Genomic DNA, 18,962 nt, shown 5'->3' on the forward strand with positions numbered 1-18,962 from the left:
AGCCGTTTCTTTGTAAATCGCAGAAAAGTGAAAATTTTTTCGTATACGTTTTAGCCCGCAATTGTGAATCGATTTTGAAAATTCAAAAACCGTTCAAAAGATATTGGCTGGGAATCGTGCTGATTAGTTTTTGGTAGAGATCGGCCGGGCCGTTTTCTTGTAATAAAGTTTTTGTTAAAAAAATCGACGATTTTTATGATTATTTTTTTGACGGTAGATACCATAGTCTTGTAGATGATAGTAAAATATTACGGCCCTACGACAACTCGTTTAGCTTTACAAATTCGTCAAAGTTTGTGAAAAATTTAGGATTGATTTGATTGCTTGCCTTATGAAGGACCAATTGTAAATACTTTGATTATAACTGTATATATTTATTTTATATTAATAACAAGTTATAAGTATATTTATAATAATTTTAATACTGTTTTTGATTACGTTCTGACTGATTGATTGATTTGTATAAATTTCTGATAGATGATTTTTTTGTTTATATATCAATATAGCCGCATGCTTTGATTGGCGCGAACATTCTCCCGGCTTTGAAATATAGATTTCAAAATAAATGGTAATCTTCATTAATGTGAATTAATTAAGTAGATGTTAGTGGTTTTGGTAACACTCAAATTTAATAAACTGCATTTCTTGATTCTTATTGGAAATCATAGTTTATCTTTTTTTTTTATTAAGTGCTATAAGACCAATCAGTAATAATTAGTCCAGTATTCTCTAAATTGTCTTATAGGAGCACTGTGACATTTTCTCCTTAAACTGAATATTATGGTTGCATTTGCAGACGAAAAAAGTTTTCATATTCTGACTCCATATTCCACACGCTCTTGTTGCACACATTTTGGAGTTGCTAATGTTGAGCTAACGTGTTTTCGAAGATATCAAGCATTAACACATAGCAAGTTGAGGTTTAAGATTTATGAATATGGAAGTGATCAGGATCTTTTGTATTGAAGCTTAAGCAATATTCAACTATGTTCCGATCTGTGTCTGAATTCTTCCGAACTGTGAATAATTTGAGGTTTGAAATATAAGCCATGATTGAATATGATTCCACGATATTCCTTTTTTCGTGTCATTCGTAATCTTGTTTTAGTTCGATTTATTTGCAAAAGTTTATAACATTTCATAGCAAATCTTATTGTTTTGTTTTATGAATAAATTTTGCAAGATTTATGCATCAACCATTTTGTCGCTAAATCAGATATTAGTTCGAATATAATACTATATTCATTATATCTTGTGTTTAAGAGACATGCGATAAAATAACATAGAAAAACCTCCATTTTTTCATTTAATCTTGTTAACAAATATAAGTGGTAAAGATATAATATTTAAATACTCATGTGTTTAGGTTTGGTATCGATAATTGATAGATGAATGGATCTTTGGACAGCGCTATGGGGTGACATTTGTAATAAGTTAAAGTTTTAGGTTTGAGTTTTGATTTGAACCCCAACGTGCAAAATTCCATTTCACCTAAGAATGATGTCAATGTCTTTAGTTTTTAAATATTTGTTAATGCGTACTTAAGTTAGGTATGTCTTGCTTGATTGTTAAAACCAATGTTTTTTGCAATGGTTTGTTAATGCGTACTTAAGTTAAGTAAGTATGTTTTGCTTGATTGTCATGACTTGTTTTGATTTTAAATTGAATAATTGTCAATCGTGCGATGCCGTCTTTAGTTAGAAGCCAAGATGGACCTTGGCGCGTTGCAATGCTTTAGTTAGAAGTCAAGATAAATGACACTACAAAGATTTTAATAAATTAACTATGTGTATAAAATGGCGTTCAATGTCGAGAGATCGGACATGTAACCAGTAGTTTGCATACATTTCTGTTTTGAATAAATAAAATATATTCGCAACAGCGATTTTATATTTATAAAAATAGAGATATTAATCATATTAGAGTGATAATAAGATCGCTCCAATATAATTTTTTATCAAACGCGATACTTAATGCCCGTTTCATTTTTCGCGCAAGAATTTTTAATAATTGTGCCTCACTTAGTTTGAGGTATAAGGATGCGATGTATTTTGATAGGGCTATTCTAGATTTTTCCACTATCAATTTTATTTTATAGCTAGAATTTGAAGTGAAAAACACATTCATTCGCGCGCTATATGTATAGATATGTAATTTCGTGCTTAGACAATTTGGAGTTGGAAAGAAAAGTTTTGAATGGTTAGACTTCAATTCATAAAGATTGAGTTTAGCTTGCGTTAAAATGTTAGTGAGATTGTTGTTAATAAAAAATTTCATTATTGTATCAGCTGTAGTGAATGAACTATGAACGTTAAAATAATTTCTGGGGATTTCGAATATTTTTAGATGTTCAGTTATGCTTTGTTTAGGTGATTGTTCTGAACATCGTATAGATAAGAACGTATGTTGTTGATTCATGTTTATTTTGTTATTGGAAGTTTTTCCCTGAATTGTTTGATGAATCTTTCTGTCGTTTATCTGAACTAAAACTTGTTCGATCACTCTCTTTATATCGACCGTTAGCATTGAAGTATGAATTTTAACATTCGGTATAATGAAACAGATTTCGTTTCGGATATTCGGTCTAACAAGTTGTAGCTCAGTTAACAGCAGACTTGTATCGGATTTACAAGGTGCTTCCAAAATTACGCGAAAATTAGTTGTTAAATTGATTGACTTTAACACGTCTGGATGAGGTGAGTATAAACTTATTTTAGGTATGCTTGCTTTTATGAGGTTATCATATTCGGTGAATTGGTTTCTGTTTGCAAATAAAATATGACGTTTTAATGTTTCTTGTCTACTATATCCTATGTCTTTGATATTTTTTGCAAATTGAATTATAGTACCAAAACTTCCGTCAATAGTCTTAGTTGTATTAGTAATAGAATGCTCTTCGCGTTGTTTTTCCGTTTCAGTAAAGTATTGTTTATCGTCGTATGATGGTTTGCGTATTTCTGAAGATATATCTACTTGAGCTTCTAAGTTAGATTCATGATTTGATACCGAAATTGATTTAGAAATGTTTATTTGAGGTATATAAAATTGAGGCTGTTTTATGTTATCTGCATTATTTGTTGTTTTGGTATAATTTAAATTGAATTCCGAACTAGTATCTGATTTATTCAATGCTGCTAGTTTAAGCTTTGATAATGTTGTCAAGCATTTGTGGTATTTATCAAAAAACTCTTCTAATTCGTTATCAAATAAATTATCAATTTCTTCTTCATCATCAAGTAAAGTTGCTATTTTGATAACCGTATCTTCAAACAAGTCAAAAATAGGTCTTACATATTCTTTAAAATGGCTTATTTCAGAAATATTCAATTCACACACAGGCATGTGTGACCATTGATTGCAAATCTTTTCGCAATATGCTAATTGCGATTTAATTTCTAGTTGCCTTGTTTTGAGTGATTTTAAAGTTATTAACGATTCCATCTTGTCACAGATCGTACTAAACTTTATTAATTAAATGAGGAAAGATTGATAAGAAGGAATTGTAATTGAATAACCTGGTTTCTTGTTTTGCTTGTGCTTGTAGCTGTAGCTCCAAATTTGAACTTCTTCTTGATTTTGATCTTCCTTTTTATTTAATCTTGATTTACTTGTTTTGCTTGATTTCTCCTTCGATTGCTGGACGTCACATCCGACTCGTATGGACCAATGAAAAATTAGGATGATGTTGAATCCAGCTCGTAAGGACCGATGAAAAATTTAGGATGTTGTGATTGCTTGCCTTATGAAGGACCAATTGTAAATACTTTGATTATAACTGTATATATTTATTTTATATTAATAACAAGTTATAAGTATATTTATAATAATTTTAATACTGTTTTTGATTACGTTCTGACTGATTGATTGATTTGTATAAATTTCTGATAGATGATTTTTTTGTTTATATATCAATATAGCCGCATGCTTTGATTGGCGCGAACAGTTTGCAAAATTTAGTATGGTCTTTTTGACATTTGTCAAAATTAGAAATTTCATCGACGTTTGCTCAAAAACGCCTGAACCCATTCAGATATTTAAAAAGCATTTGATGTATTTCGATGAGGATTATCGTTTCTCAGTGTTGTGCGACGATCGGACGAGCCGTTTCTTTGTAATTTGGAAAAAAGTGTTAAAACTTTCGTCCACATTTAAGCTCATACTACCGAACCGATTTTAAAAAATCAAAAACTGTTCACAAGATATTAGTTGGGAATGATACTGATCAGTTTTAGGTGAAAATCTACCGAGCCGTTTCCTTGTAATTAACCATTGAAAAAAATTTAAGCCGATTTTCATAGAACTTTTTTTGGCGATATATATCATATGGTCTTATAGAACATACTAAAATATTACGGCCTTACGACATGTAGTTTAATTTTAAAAAATCATCAAAGTATGAGAAAATGAGTAGTTTTTTTGACGTTTGTTAAAAATAAAATTAGATGATTTAGTTGGTATAACGATAGTGTACTTGGTCTTGAACATAGTAAACAATTAAGTCCTACGGAAACTGGTTCAATTATAAAAATTATTGAATTTTGAAAATTTGCTTTTAGAAAATACTCCGAGTTAACGTATTCGTTCGTTTGTTTGCAATGATATGTAATAAATCCACTCGGAATTCTTATAATCACTCATAAATTAATTTATTTTTTATTGATTATGTCGATTATTTACACATTTCGGGATGTTCATGTAACTTGCCTCAAGGCAAAATACCAATACTAACTATAGTTTATAACTTAATACTATCTTAAGAAAAATGTAGCTGAATAATTTATAAATTCTATAAAATATTTTCTCAGACAGAAATGATGTAAAGTTTGTGCTTACATTTTTAAACTTTAACAATGTTGAAAACGTGTCAGCCATTTTGCTGTACAAAGACATTGTTTTGAATTTTATTAATAACTGTTAAATTACATTTCATAACTAACTCTAGTCTTTGACAAAGTTATTGCTGAATAAATTCACTAAAACATTTTCTAAGACAAAAATTATGTAAAATTCTTGCTTATATTTTTAAAATAATTTTAAACTTGCATAATGTTGAAAACGTGTCGGCCATTTTGTGGAACAAAGACATTGTTTCGGTTTTTACTAATATCTTTTGAATTACTTATCATAACTAAATATAATCTTTGACAAAGTTATAGCTGAATAAATTTTCTGAAATATTTTCTCAGACAAAAAATTTACGTTTATATTTAAAAAAAAAAATTCATGTGGCATATTTCTGGTATATATTGCCATGTTGTAAGATATTTTTTAAAATTCATAATAACTTCTAAACTTCTGTTTAAAATTAAATACAGTCTTAAAAAGTTAAAGCTACTCCTGACCAATTTGTATTTGAACCTGAAACCAATGGTTACTAATCCAAATTAATAATACTTAATTTATAAAAATTTAATTATGAAATGATATTTATACTATGTAATGTGTACTGTATATTTCATACTATTTCTACATGTCATTACATGCAAGAAAATTTTACAATATTTAAATTTAAGTAAACAAATATGCTTATGTTTCATTGATCTTCACCAGGCTTCTGACTATGAAGTGCCACGTGTCTCTTCAAATAGTTTGATTGAGTAAATTCCTTATTACATTCTTCACATTTATAGGAATGCTCTCGTTTATGAATCAGCATGTGTTTTTTTATATGACCTCTTTCTGTGAATGTCTTTTTGCATATATTGCATCGATGGGGTCGCTCACCACTGTGAATAAGCAAGTGACTTTTCAGATTACATAAATGCCTGAACGTTTTTTTGCATATATTGCATTCATGAGGACGTACTCCACTGTGTATCAGCATGTGCCTTTTCAGATTACCTGATTGTGTAAATTTCTTTTTGCATATATTGCATTCATGGAGACGTACTCTACTGTGTATCAGCATGTGACTTTTCAGATCACCTGATTGTATAAATGTCTTTTTACATATATTGCATTCATGGGAACGTACTCCACTATGTATCAGCATATGTTTTTTTAAATTACTTGATTGCGTGAATGTTTTTTTGCATATATCGCATTCATGGGGACGTACACCACTGTGTATCAGCATGTGACTTTTCAGATTAAATGAATGCGTAAATGTCTTTTTGCATATATTGCATGCATGGGGGCGTAATCCATTATGAATGAACATGTGTTTTGTTAGATCACCTGTTCTCATGAATGTCTTTTTGCATATATTGCATTCATGGGCGCGCTCACCACTGTGAATAAGCATGTGAGTTTTCAGACTACTTGATTTTGTGAATGTCTTATTGCATATATTGCATTCAAGCGCGCGCTTACCACTGTGAATGAGCATGTGCCTTTTCAGATTACTTAATCGATTAAAAGCCTTGTAACAGACTTCGCATTTGAAAGAACATTCTTTGCTATTACTAGGAATATGATCGGCCATGTGCTTTTTTAAATCGTCTGATTCTGCAAATGTTCTATTGCAAATGTCACATTCATAAGTTGATGACTCGGCTAACTCATGTTTGACTTCTTCTTCAATTGTCACCTCGGAATTCATAAATCTTTCCAAACACGTGTCATCATCTTCAGAACACGATTCAGATTTAACAGTAACGTCAGGATTATCAAATTCATCCTCCATTTCAAGTTTAATGTCTTCTGGTGAATATTCTGGTGGTTCAATTTTAATTGCCTGATCATTTATAGACATAATTGTTTCCTCCGCCATTTTTATATTTTCACTGCTTACACTCAGAAAAAATTAACGAAAATAGTTGTGTGCTAAATAATAGTCTAGTTTAATCAATAATTATTTTCAATATGATCAATTACTTTAACTTTAATTTAATAAATTTACTTTTATTATTTGACATTTGAAGCATAGAGTTTGTTTGTAGCAGTAGTGAGAGTAGAAACATAGAGAACCTATATTGAATTTGAAAAGACGCGCCACGATAAATAATGTCTCATCTTTCTAGAAATATACTCTCTATGCTTCAAATGTCAAATTGTAAATGTAATCATAGATAAACAAGTATGAAATGAACAAGAATGTAATGAAAATTAAGTTGAAATGATTTATTATATTAAAAAAAATATAGACAAAAGTAGACTATCATTTAGCACACAACTATTTTGTATTTTTTGTGTGAAAATATTTAAAAATGTCGGAGGAAACAATTATGCCTATGAATAATCAGGTAATTAAAATTGAGCCACCAGAATATTCGCCAGAAGACATTAAACTCGAAATGGAGGATGAATTTGATAATCCTGACGTTACTGTTAAATCTGAATCGTGTTCTGAAGATGATGACACGTGTTTAGAAAGATTTATGAATTCCGAGGTGACAATTGAAGAAGAAGTCAAACAGGAGTTAATCGAGACAACAACTTATGAATTTGACCTTTGCAATAGATCATTTGCAGAATCGGATTATTTAAAAGAGCATAGCAAAGAAAGATCTTTCAAATGCGAAATCTGTTACAAGGATTTTGATCGATTAAATGAACTAAAAAAGCACATACTCATACACAGTGGTGAGCGCCCTCACAAATGCAGTACATGCAATAAGAGATTCACACAATTATCTAATCTGAAAAGTCACATGCTCATTCACAGTGGTGAGCGACCCCATCGATGCAGTATATGCAATAAGACATTCGCAACAATAAATTATCTAAAAAAACACATGGTAATTCATAAGGGAATACGCCCCTATGAATGCAATGTATGCAATAAGACATTTACACATTTATGTAATCTGAAAAGTCACATGCTGATACATGGTGGAGTAAGTCCTTATGAATGCAATATATGCAACAAGACATACACAAGATCAAGTAATCTGAAAAGTCACATGCTGATACACAGTGGAGTACGTCCTTATGAATGCAATATATGCAATAAGAAATTTACACAATTAGGTCATTTGAAAAGTCACATGCCAATGCATAGTGGAGTACGTCCCCATGAATGCAATATATGCAATAAGAAATTTACACAATTAGGTCATTTGAAAAATCACATGCCGATACACAGTGGAGTACGTCCTCATGAATGCAATATATGCGAAAAGACATTTATGAGAACAAGTGATCTAACAAAACACATGCTGATACACAGTGGATTACGTCCCCATGCATGTAATATATGCAAAAAGACATTTATGAGAAAAGGTGATCTGAAAAGTCACATGCTGATACACAGTGGTGTACGTCCCCATGAATGCGATATATGCAAAAAAACATTCACGCAATCAGGTAGTTTAAAAAATCACATGCTGAGACACAGTGGAGTACGTCCTCATGAATGCAATCTATGCAAAAAGACATTCACAGAAAGAGGTCATATGAAAAAACACATGCTGATTCATAAACGAGAGCATTCCTATAAATGTAATAAGGAATTTACTCAATCCAAGGATTTGAAGAGACACATGGCACTTCATAGTCAGAAGCCTGGTGAAAATCAATGAAATATAAACATTTTTGTTTACTTAAATTTTTAAATTTACTATCCAGAAATGTACTACATAATCTTCGGAAATATTTTAAAAATATGAATGTAAATTTACCAATATTATTGTCTGAGTAAATGTTTTAGAGAATTTAGTCAGCTATAACTTTGTCAAAGACTGTAATTAGTTATAGAAAGTAATTTATAAGTTATTAATAAAAATATTGAAAAAGCTTCACAATGTTCTAGTCTAGATGTATCAATATTAAGAAACTTCAAAAATATATTAAACATAAAACCAGAAATTTTACAATATTTTTGTCTAAGAAAGTGTTTCAGAGAATGACAAATATACTAGATGGAAGCAAGCGTTTTGATACTTGAAGCCATATCGGTTCAATAAAATTTGGAATCATATCAGTCTCTTATAGTTCCCAGAAAGGTTCTGTGTTATATTTGGTCTAATGTATATATTAATTTAGATTATTATATCAATGTATATGTTAATTTAGATTAATATGACTTCTTATTGAAGGAGTGAATTCAACTTTAAAAAAAATTAAAAAAAAACTTTAAAACTTAAACTTTTTCAAAATTAAGTTTTTTTTTGAAAATGATGAAAAATTTCGAAAATTTGAATTTTTGGAAACTTTGATTTTTTTTTTAAATTTTGTTTTTTTTTTAATTTTCAAAATTACTAAATTTTCTGTAAATGTTTTTTGAATTAATCTAATCGGATTAAAGTTCTCTCAAAAACTTCATAACCTTTTTTGCCTTTTGCAAAAACGCTTTGCGATCGAGTACGAACCGAATGATTTTTCAATCATACAAATCGGTTATTCCATACTGTCGAAAATGTCGAGGACATTTGTTCGAACCATGTTAAAAAACTTGAAAATTAACAATCTTGGTACGGAACCCAAAAAAATTTACACGAAATGTGTGCATAGTATTAGGATCTCTATAAAATATCTGATAATTTGATGTACATATATCCAATAAAAATTTTACCAGTTGCTCATTTCATCAATACAAGTAAAATGTTTTTCGAATTATTAAAATCGAACGCTCCGTTTAAATCCTCTTAAAAACTGAGTTACCGTTTTTGGCACTTTTTACCCCGTATCTTCGGAACGGCTAGATCTGTCTTCGCAAAAATCTAATCAGCACGTTTCCTTATCAATACGAATCAAATGTTTTTTAAATTATTCAAATCGGTTATTTCACTGTCGAAAATGTCGAGGACATTTGTTTGAACCATATACATGAATTTTAAAATTAACTAGTGGTGTATGGCATCGTGCCTTAAGGCAAATTGCTGGAAATTCGAAAAATTTTAAACGTTTTCAAATATATTATTACAAATACTGTAACTTTCATTATAATAAATTTCATTATAACTAGTTGGTTTGGTATTTATTAGCCTTGAGGCAAGTTACATGAACTTCCCGAAATGTGTAAATAATCGACTTAATAAAAAAAATGTGTAAATAATATACTTCATTAATCCTACTTTAAAAAAAACGATAATAATTTTAGCAAACTTTGACGAATTTTTAAAATTAAACTACTTGTCGTTAGGCCGTAATATTACAGTAAGTTCTATAAGACCATGATGTATATCGCCAAAAAAATTTACATGAAAATCGGCTTAAATTTTTTTTCAACAGTTAATTACAAGAAAACGGCTCGGTAGATTTTCACCTAAAATTAATCAGTACCATTCCCAACTAATATCTTTCGAACAGTTTTTGATTTTTTAAAATCGTTCGGTAGGATGAGCTTAAATGTGGACGAAAAGTTTTTTTCAAATTACAAAGAAACGGCTTGGCAGATCGTTGCACAAAACTGACAAACGATAGTCCTCACCGAAATACATCAAATGGCTTTTAAATTTCTAAAATCGGTTCAGGCGTTTTTGAGAAAACGTCGATCAAAAGTCTAATTTTGACAAATGCCAAAAAGACCATACTGATTTTTGCAAACTTTGACGAATTTTTAAAGCTGAACCAGTTGTCGTAGCGCCGTAATATTTTTGTATGATCTAGAAGACTATGGTATCTATCGTCAAAAAAATAATCATAAAAATCGTCGAATTTTTTTTTTAAAAAACTTTATTACAAGAAAACGGCCCGGCCGATCTCTACCAAAAACTAATCAGCACGATTCCCAACCAATATCTTTCGAACGGTTTTTGAATTTTCAAAATCGATTCAGAATTGCGGGCTAAAACGTAGACGAAAAATTTTTCACTTTTCTGCCATTTATGAAGAAACGGCTTGGCCGATCGTCGCACAAAACTGACAAACAATAGTTCTCGTCGAGATACATCGAATGGCTTTTAAATTTTTGCAATCGACCCAGCCGTTTTCGAGAAAACGTCGATTTACGGCAAAAAATCTGTTCACATACACACACACACACACACACACACATACTTTTTCCAAATTTGGTCTCATTCGATTCAGAATGGCTTGAAACGTCGAGAAAACATAAAATTAGCGAATCGGGTTTTTTGATGAAAACATAAACTTCTCCTTCGGGAAGTTAATAAAAATATATTTTTGCTATCTTGTTATATCTGAGCAAATCAAATGTAAATCATAAATCCATTTATCTCCAGAGCATTAACAATCGTCATTTCATCTCGAATTCAATTTCAAAAAAAAAAAAAAATAAACAGTTGCCTATTTTACACAAAATTGAAAAAGTGCTCCCGTATAATTCTTCAAATAATTCTGTGCGACATTTTTACTTATACTGTGCTTAGCTTGGCGGCATTTTCACATTTTTCAATAGTTTTCACAAAATTGGAAAAGTGCTTAATCAAAAATTACAAAAATATTTTTTGAAAAAAAAATTAGAAACAAAATTTTTTTTCCAAAAGCAATTATTTTGTTGAAACAAGCAGAAAGTTCTTTGAATCAATTAAATCGAACGCATAGTTCTCTCAAAAACTGCCATTTTTTTAACATTTAGCTTTGTATCTCCGAAACCGCTGGGCCTACCTTTGCCAAAAACTAATAGCCACTTTTCCCCGTCATTACGAACTGAATGTTTTTTGGATCATACAAATCGGTTGATCCGTTCTTTCAAAAACTCGATTTCTATTTTCTGCACTCTTTGCTCCATATCTCCGTAACGGCTGGACTTGCCTTTGCCAAAAACTAATCAGCACATCTCTCTATTAATAGGAATCGAATGTTTTTTAAACCATTCAAATCGGTTGATCCGTGCGCCCGAAAACGTGGACGAAAAAATGCGGACATACAAAACACACACACACACACATCAATTTTTTCTGAGGTATGCCAAAATGTTCAGAAATCTTCAAAACGTCGAGAAATGCAAAAATTTTCATTTTCGATTTTCGGCCCATTACTACGGGAAGTTAAAAAATACAAGCAGTCAATGAATGTATGTTAATTTTAATTACATGAAGTTCTTCAAGCACAATTACATGATGAGTGCAAAAAAGTTGCGAAAACAATATTTGTTTAGGCGTTGTTTGACATAATCCACTGTGTGAACGAATATTAATTATATTATTATATTCTCAAATGATGCATGAATAACGATAAATCATTTTCAAAGTTATTTATTCCAGATCAACTATTATTTCTTTGTTCTACTAATTAAAATTATAACTAGTTGGTATTGGTATTTGGGGTTGAGGCAAGTTACATGAACTTCCCGATATGTGTAAATAATTGACTTAATCAATAAAAAAAAATTTATGAGTGAGTAAAAGTATTCCGAGTAGATTTATAATGACTACAAGAAAACGGCTCGGTAGATTTTCACCTAAAATTAATCAGTATCATTCCCAACTAATAAAATTCGAACAGTTTTGGATTTTTAAAATTCGATTCGGTAGTATGAGCTTAAAAGTGGACGAAAAGTTTAACGCTTTTTTCCAAATTACAACGAAATGGCTGATCGTTGCACAAAACTGAGAAACGATAATTCTCATCGAGTCGACACATCAAATGGTTTTTAAATTTCTGAAATCGGTTCTAGGCGTTTTTGAGCAAACGTCGACGAAAGTTCTAATTTTGACAAATGCCAAAATAAAGATCATACTAATTTTTTCAAACTTTGACGAATTTTTACGAAATCGTCGAAAAAAAATTTTCTAACAATTTATTAGAAGAAAACGGCCCGGCCGATCTTTGCCAAAACCTAATCAGCACGATTCCCAACCAATATCTATCGAATGGTTTTTTAATTTTCAAAATCGATTCACAATTACGGGCTGAAACGTGGACGAAGTTTTTTTCACTTTTCTGCAATTTACAAAGAAACGGCCCCGCCAATCGTCGCACACAACTGACAAACAATAGTCCTCATCGAGATACATCGAATGGCTTTTAAATTTTTGAAATAGGTCCAGCCGTTTTTGAGAAAACGTCGATTTATGGCAAAAAATCTGTTCACACACACACATGCTTTTTCCAAATTTGGAAAATCTCATTCGATTCAGAATGGCTTGAAACGTCGAGAAAACATAAAATTAGCGAATCGGATTTTTTTATGAAAACATAAACTTCTCCTTCGGGAAGTTAAAAATATGGTTAATAATTATAAAATAATACTTTGATATAATTTTAAACATTTATTCAGTTTTATAACAATCATGAAAATATAAGAAGTTGAAAGACTTCTAAAATAAAAATAAAACTAGCTGTAAGTGGAATTCTGTCTTGAGGCAATTATGGCATCGTGCCTTAAGGCAAATTGCTGGAACTTCCCGTACCGTAACGAAATGTTCGAGGAATACTGAATGTTTTCAAATAGATTATTATAAATATTGTAACATTGTCTAATATTTATAAGAATTATATAAACTAAATTGCAAAGTTGAAATTATTTGTAAAGTATATTAGAACTACAGTCAGAATTAAAAATAAAATTAAAAAAAAAAAAAGTTGAATTTTTTTTTTCCAAAATCAATTATTTTGTTAAGACAAGCAGAAAGTTCTTTGAATCATTTAAATCGGACGCTTAGTTCTCTCAGAAACTGCCATTTTTTATATATTTAGCTCCGTATCTTCGAAATGGCAGGACCTGCCTTTGCCAAAAACTATTAAACACTTCTCCCAATCATTACTAATTGAATGTTTTTTAGATCATTCAAATCGGATACTCCGTTCTCTCAAAAAGTCGATTTTTATTTTCTGCACTCTTTGCTTCGTATTTCCGAAACGGCTGGACTTGCCTTTGCCAAAAACTAATCAGCTCTTTTCCCTATCGATAGGAATCGAATGTTTTTTGAACCTTTCAAATCGGTTGATCCGTACGCCCGAAAACGTGGGCGAAAATTTGTATCCATACATACATACACACACACACACATCCATTTTTTCTGAGGTATGCCAAAATGTTCAGAAACCTTCAAAACGTCGAGAAATGTAAAAATTTTCAATTCCGATTTTCGGCCCATTACAATAACTTACCCTAAGGGAAGTTAATAAAGGCTGGTATTGTTATAGTAATAGTATAATAATCATTATCAATGCTGAAAGTTTCGGTAAATCAAATAAATGAAACAATAAAGGAATAATTTTTAACGTCGATTAAACAAAAATATAAACTTGAAATAAATATTAAAATTTAAACTTGTGAACCCGTGCGCTATACTGGGCAATACTGGGTTTACCTGTATTTTTATTCAATTTATGTTTTTTTTTTATTTTCAATAATTATTACAACTGCTAAATTATTAACATCAAGTAATATTGATAAATAATAACATAAATTTAAATAAATAAAAGTGCAAAGAATAAAATTTACATGAAAATAATATCCGTAATATGAATTCAATTTATGTAACAGAAATAATTGATCATAGATGAGAAGGTAGAAACAAATGATTATCTCATTACTACGATATTCTAGGTATATTGGAATAATGCAAATAAGTGAAAAAAATCGTGTACTTTCTTACGAAATAGTAGTCACTTCAAACCCAATTATTAGGGTTTTATTAAAAATTTAAAAAAAACATATACCGTAATTACGTTACAGTATTCTGTAGTCATTAACAAACTTATTAACAGTTGAAAATAAAAGATAAAATCGAGTCTACTTCTCGTAATTGCGCGATACTATGAAAATAACTAAACAAAATGTTTAAAACTCACATATTGTTGAAAACTTCTCGGCCATTTTGTTGTACAAAGACATTGTTTTGAATTTTATTAATAACTGTTAAATTACTTTGCATAACTAACTCTAGTTTTTGACAAAGTTATTGCTGAATAAATTCACTAAAACATTTTCTCAGACAAAGATTATGTAAAATTCTTGCTTATATTTTTAAAATAATTTTAAACTTGCATAATGTTGAAAACGTGTCGGCCATTTTGTGGAACAAAGACATTGTTTCGTGTTTTTACTAATAACTTTTAAATTACTTATTATAACTAAATATAAATATAGTCTTTGAAAAAGTTATAGCTGAATAAATTTTCTAAAATATTTTCTCAAACAAAAAAATTACGTTTCTATTTAAAAAGAAAATAAAGTTAATGTGGCATATTTCTGGTATATATTGCCATGTGTAAAGATATTTTTTAAAATTCATAATAACTTCTAAACTTAGAAAGTTAAAGCTACTCCTGACCAATTTGTATTTGAACCTGAAACCAATGGTTACTAATTCAAATTAATAATACTTAATTTATAAAAATTTAATTATGAATAAAAAATTATGAAATGATATTTATACTATGTAATGTGTACAGTATATTTCATACTATTTCTACATGTCATTACATGCAAGAAAAATTTACAATATTTAAATTTAAGTAAACAAATATGCTTATGTTTCATTGATCTTCACCAGGCTTCTGACTATGAAGTGCCATGTGTCTCTTCAAATCCTTGGATTGAGTAAATTCCTTATTACATTTATAGGAATGCTCTCGTTTATGAATCAGCATGTGTTTTTTCATATGACCTCTTTCTGTGAATGTCTTTTTGCATATATTGCATCGATGGGGACGCTCACCACTGTGAATAAGCATGTGACTTTTCAGATTACATAAATGCCTGAATGTTTTTTTGCATATATTGCATTCATGAGGACGTACACTACTGTGTATCAGCATGTGACTTTTCAGACTAGATGATAGTGTGAATGACTTATTACAAATATCACATTTATGAGGGCGAACCCCACTGTGCGTCAGCATGTGTCGTTTCAGACCACCTAATTCTGTGAATGTCTTATTGCATATATTGCATTCATGGGGACGTACTCCACTGTGTATCAGCATGATGATTTTTCTGTAAATGTCTTATTGCTACATTCTGGGGATACTCCACTGCTGTGAATGTCTTTTTACATAAATTGCATTCATGGGCGCCCTCACCACTGTGAATGAGCATGTGCCTTTTCAGATTACTTAATCGATTAAAAGCCTTGTAACAGACTTCGCATTTGAAAGAACATTCTTTGCTATTACTAGGAATATGATCGGCCATATGCTTTTTTAAATGGTCTGATTCTGGAAATGATCTATTGCAAATGTCACATTCATAAATTGATGACTCGACTAACTCCTGTTTGACTTCTTCTTCAATTGTCACTTCGGAATTCATGAATCTTTGTAAACACGTATCACCATCTTCAGAACACGATTCAGATTTAACATCAGGATCATCAAAACCATCCTCTATTTCGAGTTTAATGTCTTCTGGTGAATATTCTGGTGGTTCAATTTTAATTGCCTGATCATTCATAGACATAATTGTTTCCTCCGCCATTTTTATATTTACACTGTTTACACTCAGAAAAAATTAACGAAAATAGTTGTGTGCTAAATAATAATCTAGTTTAATCAATAATTATTTTCAATATGATCAATTATTTACGCGTATATAATTGGCATCCTCACAACCGGTAACCTCATTTACTTTTATTATTTAACACATGGATAAAAGAAGAGTATGATTTAACATTTGAAGCATAGAGTTTGTTTGTAGCAGAGTAGCGAGAGTAGTAGAACATAGAGACCTATATTGATTTTGAAAAGACGCGCCACGTTAAATAATGTCTCATCTTTCTAGAAATATACTCTCTATGCTTCAAATGTCAAATAGTAAATGTAATGAAAACTAAGTTGTAATTTATTATAATATATTTTTTATGAAAATATTTGAAAATGTCGGAGGAAACAATTATGCCTATGAATAATCAGGCAATTAAAATTGAGCCACCAGAATATTCGCCAGAAGACATTAAACTCGAAATGGAGGATGAATTTGATGATCCTGACGTTACTGTTAAATCTGAATCGTGTTCTGAAGATGATGATACGTGTTTACAAAGATTCATGAATTCCGAAGTGACAATTGAAGAAGAAGTCAAACAGGAGTTAGTCGAGACAACAACTTATGAATTTGACCTTTGCAATAGATCATTTGCAGAATCGAATATTTAAAAGAGCATAGCAAAGAAAGATCTTTCAAATGCGAAATCTGTTACAAGGATTTTGATCAATTAAATGAACTAAAAACCACATACTCATACACAGTGGTGAGCGCCCTCACAAATGCGGTACGTGCAATAAGAGATTCACACAATTATCTAATCTGAAAGTCACATGCTCATTCACAGTGGTGAGCGACCCCATCGATGCAGTATATGCAATAAGACATTCGCAACAATAAATTATCTAAAAAAACACATGGTAATTCATAAGGGAATACGCCCCTATGAATGCAATGTATGCAATAAGACATTTACACATTTATGTAATCTGAAAAGTCACATGCTGATACACGGTGGAGTAAGTCCTTATGAATGCAATATATGCAACAAGACATACACAAGATCAAGTAATCTGGAAAGTCACATGCTGATACACAGTGGAGTACGTCCTTATGAATGCAATATATGCAATAAGAAATTTACACAATTAGGTCATTTGAAAAGTCACATGCCAATGCATAGTGGAGTACGTCCCCATGAATGCAATATATGCAATAGAAATTTACACAATTAGGTCATTTGAAAAATCACATGCCGATACACAGTGGATTACGTCCTCATGAATGCAATATATGCAAAAAGACATTTATGAGAACAAGTGATCTAACAAAACACATGCTGATACACAGTGGATTACGTCCCCATGCATGTAATATATGCAAAAAGACATTTATGAGAAAAGGTGATCTGAAAAGTCACATGCTGATACACAGTGGTGTACGTCCCCATGAATGCGATATATGCAAAAAAACATTCACGCAATCAGGTAGTTTAAAAAATCACATGCTGAGACACAGTGGAGTACGTCCTCATGAATGCAATCTATGCAAAAAGACATTCACAGAAAGAGGTCATATGAAAAAACACATGCTGATTCATAACGAGAGCATTCCTATAAATGTAATAAGGAATTTACTCAATCCAAGGATTTGAAGAGACACATGGCACTTCATAGTCAGAAGCCTGGTGAAAATCAATGAAATATAAACATTTTTGTTTACTTAAATTTTTAAATTTACTATCCAGAAATGTACTACATAATCTTCGGAAATATTTTAAAAATATGAATGTAAATTTACCAATATTATTGTCTGAGTAAATGTTTTAGAGAATTTAGTCAGCTATAACTTTGTCAAAGACTGTAATTAGTTATAGAAAGTAATTTATAAGTTATTAATAAAATATTGAAAAAGCTTCACAATGTTCTAGTCTAGATGTATCAATATTAAGAAACTTCAAAAATATATTAAACATAAAACCAGAAATTTTACAATATTTTTGTCTAAGAAAGTGTTTCAGAGAATGACAAATATACTAGATGGAAGCAAGCGTTTTGATACTTGAAGCCATATCGGTTCAATAAATTTGGAATCATATCAGTCTCTTATAGTTCCCAGAAAGGTTCTGTGTATATTTGGTCTAATGTATATATTATTTAGATTATTAATCAATGTATATGTTAATTTAGATAATAGGACTTCTTATTGAAGGAGTGAATTCAACTTTAAAAAAAATTAAAAAAAACTAACTTAAACTTTTCAAAATTAAGTTTTTTTTTGAAATGATGAAAATTTCGAAATTTGAATTTTTGGAAACTTTGATTTTTTTTTTAAATTTTGTTTTTTTTTTAATTTTCAAAATTACTAAATTTTCTGTAAATGTTTTTTGAATTAATCTAATCGGATTAAAGTTCTCTCAAAAACTTCATAACCTTTTTTTGCCTTTTGCAAAAACGCTTTGCGATCGAGTACGAACCGAATGATTTTTCAATCATACAAATCGGTTATTCCATACTGTCGAAAATGTCGAGGACATTTGTTCAAACCATGTTAAAAAACTTGAAAATTAACAATCTTGGTACGGAACCCAAAAAAATTTACACGAAATGTGTGCATAGTATTAGGATCTCTATAAAATATCTGATAATTTGATGTACATATATCCAATAAAAATTTTACCAGTTGCTCATTTCATCAATACAAGTAAAATGTTTTTCGAATTATTAAAATCGAACGCTCCGTT

General features: G+C 30.3%; 3 protein-coding genes across 3 annotated transcripts in view; 1 reads left to right on the forward strand and 2 right to left on the reverse strand.

Annotated features, from left to right (window-relative positions):
• Positions 1–922: 922 nt before the first annotated feature.
• LOC113391258 (zinc finger and BTB domain-containing protein 24-like) lies at positions 923–6,712 on the reverse strand. Its single transcript, XM_026627204.1, has 3 exons — positions 6,229–6,712; positions 2,631–3,065; positions 923–1,017 (listed from the first exon to the last, which is right to left on the reverse strand). Exons 1-3 carry the CDS (start codon positions 6,710–6,712, stop codon positions 923–925), a joined length of 1,014 nt encoding a protein of 337 aa, XP_026482989.1.
• A 423-nt stretch (positions 6,713–7,135) lies between these two features.
• On the forward strand, positions 7,136–8,462 carry LOC113391259 (zinc finger protein 525-like). The gene is made up of 3 exons (XM_026627205.1): positions 7,136–7,731; positions 7,912–8,130; positions 8,248–8,462. The coding sequence occupies exons 1-3, from the start codon at positions 7,149–7,151 to the stop codon at positions 8,460–8,462; spliced, it is 1,017 nt and encodes a 338-aa protein (XP_026482990.1). The 5' UTR covers positions 7,136–7,148.
• A 6,811-nt stretch (positions 8,463–15,273) lies between these two features.
• Positions 15,274–18,962, reverse strand: part of LOC113391260 (zinc finger protein 708-like) — a 10,178-nt gene continuing 6,489 nt past the window's right edge. The window contains exons 3-4 of the mRNA XM_026627206.1: positions 15,706–16,235; positions 15,274–15,656 (exon numbers count right to left, since the gene is read on the reverse strand). Coding sequence (XP_026482991.1) covers positions 15,274–15,656; positions 15,706–16,235 — 913 coding nt within the window. The remainder of the gene's footprint in view (positions 15,657–15,705; positions 16,236–18,962) is intronic.

Source organism: Ctenocephalides felis, unplaced genomic scaffold (assembly GCF_003426905.1).
Source record: "Ctenocephalides felis isolate EL2017-DRISC unplaced genomic scaffold, ASM342690v1 CF-g0.4_SCAFFOLD_00845, whole genome shotgun sequence".
Lineage (NCBI taxonomy): Eukaryota > Metazoa > Arthropoda > Insecta > Siphonaptera > Pulicidae > Ctenocephalides > Ctenocephalides felis.